Source organism: Phaethon lepturus, unplaced genomic scaffold (assembly GCF_000687285.1).
Source record: "Phaethon lepturus isolate BGI_N335 unplaced genomic scaffold, ASM68728v1 scaffold21811, whole genome shotgun sequence".
NCBI lineage: Eukaryota > Metazoa > Chordata > Aves > Phaethontiformes > Phaethontidae > Phaethon > Phaethon lepturus.
The window spans coordinates 422-5,920 of record NW_010518720.1 but is presented as its reverse complement, the minus strand read 5'-3'; the positions used below and the strand labels follow the sequence as shown (position 1 = coordinate 5,920).

Below are 5,499 nucleotides of genomic sequence, written 5' to 3'. Positions count from 1 at the left end.
AATGGAAGGGAAGTCTGGGGGGAGGTGTCGGAAGAACCTACAGTGGTGGAAGTGGGACACACGAGGGCCAGAAGGATGGGTTTGGACTGAGGGAACTTGTATAGGGAGGGATTGGGGGTGCTTGCTGAGGGAGAGGAAGAGTGGTGCTTTGAAAAGGTTGTGGGGTCTGTTGGCTTTGAGGGGGAGAGTTTGGTCTCTGTGTGGTGTGGAGAATTGTTCCAGTGGTGTTTTGGCTGAGACTATCTGCATCCTCAGTCCATCCAGCTATGCCCCCTATGCACTGCCTCTTGCTTTGTTCTCCTCTTTTGTGGGCCCCATCTAATTCCCGTCTTGCATTCTCTCCCCAGGCTATAAAATCCCTGTTATTGAGAACTTGGGTGCCACTCTGGACCAGTTTGATGCAATTGATTTCTCTGACAATGAGATCCGTAAACTGGATGGGTTCCCTCTGCTGAGAAGGCTGAAAACTCTTCTAATGAATAACAATAGGATTTGGTAAGCAGTTGTATTTTGGCCAGATGGGACCCTGGGGCAGAGGAATAATGCTCTTGGGAGAGAAGTGTACATGCATTTGTCAGTGCTGGGTAGGTGTAGAAGTTTTTGGTTTATGGAAAAAAAAAGATCAGTACTGCGTACTGCTTAGGCCCTCCTCAAGTTGCCTGATTTCACTGCAAAAATCTGTCCCAGGTAAGTTTTCATTTTTCAGACAGGACAATGAGATACAGAGTTTGGAACTTGACCAGAATGTTGGATTTCAGTAACCATCCCCATAAAGATGAGAAAACAGGGATACCTGCAAGTGAATGAACATAAATCTCATATTGTATCTAATGCTCTTACAGTGATGGTTGGTATCTATTGCTAGCTTTATTAGAAGAAGTATTGTAGGAGATGCTAACCCAAATGTCTGTTAGTGTCAGACGGGGTTGTTCTACAGGGAGATCCTCTCTGTTACCATTATTTCTGCATGTCTTTTCACCGTTGCTAATTTCTGCCCTAAGTTAAACCTGTGGGTTTTGTTCTTCTTTAGTCGGATTGGTGAAAACCTTGAACAGGCTCTGCCCAGCCTGACGGAGCTCGTTCTTACCAACAACAACATTACTGAATTGGTAAGCTATCGATGCAGGATAAATCTAAACAAAGCTTAAATTCTGTGTTTGTCATCTTTCTAATTAACCTTTTTCCTGAGAGTAGTGTCACATGCTTTTGGTAATAGTTGCTTCTTTTTCTTTAGAGTAATATCATACACTTTTGGTAGTAGTAAATGGTGTACATATTTTAATGAGCGTAATTTGCAGTATGCAGTGGAACAGCAGTCACAAATTCTTAGTGGGTTTCCTGTTAAACTAATTGCAGTCATTCTAATTAGTACCAATTAGTAATTCTAAATGTTCTCTAAAATAGGTATGAGTTCAGAAGCTTTGGTTTCAAGTGTTTGAGTCTCACTAAATGGACTTACGATTTCTTACTGTGTTCCCATTACATAGGGTGAGCTGGATCCGTTATCAACTATTAAATCATTGACTTACCTGAGGTATGTAATCTTGAAAAGAAAAGCTACTCTTCCCCCACTGTTTGAACTCTGCTGCTGGCCTGGCTCTTTGCTTTGATTTGGAATGCTCTTCTTTTTATGAGCTGTGGCAGATTCTTTCTGCCTAAAAACTGAATCGATAAACCGATGTTTCCAGTATGCTTCAGAGATACCTAGTATCTAATGGGTGAGGCTTTATATTACTGGCAGACTGTTGGACCAGTAAGATGTAATATCTCTATAAACCGATATGCAAGCATTGAAGTAACCTTAACCTTTAAAAATCTAAAAGCTAAAGGTTTAAACTTTTGTTACAAAATACTTTAAAATACATGTAAACAATGACTTTTTAGTAACATTACGTTCAGTGTGAAGGACAAAAAAAAGAAAAGCAGTTTGTCCCATGATTTTTTGGTTGATCAGTATCCAGGTCAGAAATATGATGGTTTAGGTATTTGGGTTTTGGGGTTTTTTTTAACATTTTGAGGTTGTTCTTTATGTTCTTCTTCAGTCAAATCTACATAATTGATAAGATAAAGTGCAAGTGTTTGCTATAGTTTTTGTAATATCAAAGAACACAGTCACTAGGCTTATTTGTTGTCTGTTATAGCAGAAGGTACATGAATGCATTTCAAGTATATTACTGTATTTCAATATCAGTGTGTTCTAAAATATTTTCTCTTAAGAACCTCTTTATAATCTTTATTTACTTTGTAGCATTTTAAGGAATCCTGTAACAAATAAGAAGCATTACAGATTGTATGTAATCCACAAAGTTCCCCAGGTCAGAGTGCTGGATTTTCAAAAAGTAAAACTCAAAGTAAGTCTACTTTCTTTTGACTCAGCACAAGATGAATACCTTTTTTTTTTCCCCTTGAAAATTCAGCAGTAACAGTAAGCTTTTTGCCGTAGCTGTAAATTTTATTGAAACTACATACCATAAGTGACTCTAAAAAACATGCTCTTTGTTTTCTTTCATGGTTTCATTCTGTTAAGGATATAGTCTGTTTAATTATGTTTATTTAAGTTTTACTACCTTTGTTTAGTCTGATCCTTTTCTGGCCCTCTGGTGTTGGTAGAAAGACAGACCTCTAGAGAAAGAAATGAGCAATCGCAACAGAGCCCTCTGCTTTCAGTGAAGATGAGTGTGGGAAAGAGTTCTCGCTTTTAAGAGCTCTAGGTTGCTACGTCTTGAGTCTGAGCATTTGGGCAATGTTTATGTGCTTGTTCTTACATCTGGTCTCCACGTACCAGTGTTCACTGATGAAGATGAGCCAAAGCGCCTTTCTTTGCAAGGACAGAAGCTTTGCAAAATGCAATGTTCTTAAATTAACTTTGTGTGTGTGGTATCGCTGTAGGAGCGACAGGAGGCAGAGAAAATGTTCAAGGGCAAACGGGGTGCACAGCTTGCAAAGGATATTGCCAGGAGAACAAAAACGTAAGATGAAAAAAACAAATTTACACTGGCATTCTCCTTCAGAAACACCACTTTCTTTGTGTGCTGGCAGCTGCCAGCTACTGGCAGGATGCCGTAAAAGCTTAGGTAGCCAGAAGTGCCTTGTCCAAGCATCTCGATTTTTGGATGGTGGTGAATACAACTCAGAAATATTTTTGAAAGAGATACTTGGTCAGGGTGGATTTATTTAAGTCAACAAGTGGGAAACCTTGATTTTATTTTTTATCTTGTTATGTAACTGCAGAGATGTGGCCATTGTTTATTTTGTTTTGTTTTTTTTTTCCCCAGAAGATTGGTAACTAATTTTTTTTGCTTTGCCAGGGAATACAAACTGTAAAATCTGCTGTAATTATGAGGATAAATGCAGATGAAAATCTTCCAGTTAAGCTATTACAAATTATGGTTATTTAGTTTAGTTCTTAGGTGGTGGTACATTGTGTGTTTTGTTTACTCTTTCATCAACCTGTTTGGAAATCAGAATTCATACCACATATGGCAAGAGCATTTCCAAATTCGTAGTTAAATAAAAAAATATCTTGAACGTATTTAGCATTTAAAACTATAATAGGTGGACTCTAGCTCTAGTTTATGAGTGGAAAAGGGTTCAGGTCTATGATAGAACAAGTAGGTGATTGAACTAAGTAGCTCAATAAACAGATACGAAGAAAATCTTTCTGTATCTGCAAAAGAGGTTGCAGCACTCTGATGCTGGGTCAGCACTTCAGGACTTTCCTTCCTGATTACAGCCATTTTCACAGACTACAGATTTTTCTTTTTTTCTCCTTAAAGCTGCAACAGATAACCTTTTTCTTTTGAGTGTTAAGATTACATCCAGTCTAGTGTAGGCTTTAATATAGGCTGCTGTAATACCATATTAGACACAGAAGAACAGGAAACCCCATTTCATTTACTTTTTCTTTATCCACCCTGCTTTTGTAACGGCGACAGACCACCTGAGTGTTCAACAACATCCAAATCGAATAGCTTTTGTTAACTGCTTAATTTATAAAGTTGAGGTCTGCCTCTCTTTATGAGCAGATGAAAAGGTGGGAGGGGGTGGGACAGCGAGGACAAGTTGCTGGTGTTTCTGAAGGAGGCAATTCATCTCTGTATCAGTTTGTTAACAAAGATAAGATACTACACTTGATTGAATGAAATGCTTCCAAACTTAGTTTGGAAGTCAGAGAAGCACATACTCTTCAAAGGGTTTAATGGGTCTTTGTTTTTTCCTTTGAAGCTTCAATCCAGGTGCTGGTCTGCCAACTGACAAAAAGAAAGCTGGGCCCTCCCCAGGGGACGTTGAGGCAATCAAGGTAAATAGGTCAGGACAGCACCTGTAGCAAAATGGAGGAGAAAAACTGTCATGGAGCCAAACGGAACAAATGTTTCCTTTCTCCTGGTGACCCCTGACTCTGTTCAGATGAGCAGAACAGGGTGTCCTAGCTTTGTTTTAGGTGCTTTTTGTGTAATTTTTCATCTATTATGATATACCTGTTTTTTGAGAACTTAAATTAAACTTTGGTGTGAGCTTAGAGCTCTCCCAGGATAGAGCAGCTTGTTTAATAAGGGGTGAAGTAAGATTGTGCTTTGTCATTTGTAGAATTTTCTAGAACTGGAATTTTGTAGGACTTTCTATAGAGGCTTAGCTTCACTTAACCGGAAAAAAATCTTGTTCTTAACATTTGTTCTAAACAGACTGACATACTGTATGTGAAGATACATTGTGTTCTTTTGTCTGTTTTTTAGGCTGCTATAGCAAATGCCACAACTTTGGCTGAAGTGGAGCGACTGAAAGGCTTACTACAGGCTGGTCAGATTCCTGGCAGAGAACGAAAATCAGGTCACTCCATGCACTTACTATTTTTGTTTCCCAAACAGAACCTATCTCTCTTCATCTCTTCCTGATGCTGTATGTGATCTCAGTAGGGAGTTATGGTGGAAGGGCCAAACAGTTAGGGAGCTGAAAAAAAGTGTTTAAAATGTGTGTAACTTTGTGGTCAGTGTAATTGAGGATCGCATCTGTTAAGACTCTAATTGACATATTACCTGCCTGGAGTGCAGTACAGACACCTGGAGTCCCTCAAGAACAAGGTGCCAAACATCAACCTCAGGTGCTTTGCTGTATTTGAACTCCAAACAGTTAATCAAAAAAATGAGATTAATTACAAAGGATGTCTGGACTCTGTTGTTCTGAGCGTTGCTGCCTCAGGTTGCGGTATAGGAATGTCTGTGATCTTTGAGAGGTCTCTGCGTGGATGAATCTTAACTGCAGGCTGGCCATGTTGCCTCTTTTCTGTCTATTACAGCTACATAGATTGGTTGTTTTTTTTCTATAGTGGTTTTTAATTCATGTTATTACCGCCCCTCCTCAGAGGGGTGAAAACTAACATGCCCTGAAACCGTGACCTGTCCTTTCAGGCCCATCGGAGGACGCCGAAGAAGAAATGGAAGAAGACGTGGTTCCCAACGGCTCCTGAGCCCCGGGTCTATGCCGCCTCCTCCTCCTCTCCCC

The 5,499-nt window shown here is 39.6% G+C and overlaps 1 protein-coding gene across 1 annotated transcript; it reads left to right on the top strand.

Annotated features, from left to right (window-relative positions):
- Window positions 1-347: 347 nt before the first annotated feature.
- On the top strand, window positions 348-5,470 carry SNRPA1 (small nuclear ribonucleoprotein polypeptide A'; the record flags this gene model as incomplete). The annotated part of the gene is made up of 8 exons (XM_010296829.1): window positions 348-495; window positions 1,031-1,109; window positions 1,488-1,534; window positions 2,249-2,351; window positions 2,890-2,969; window positions 4,225-4,300; window positions 4,734-4,827; window positions 5,406-5,470. Coding segments are annotated over 8 exons (686 nt in total), but the record flags the coding sequence as incomplete, so codon positions are not given.
- Between the last annotated feature and the right edge of the window lie 29 nt (window positions 5,471-5,499).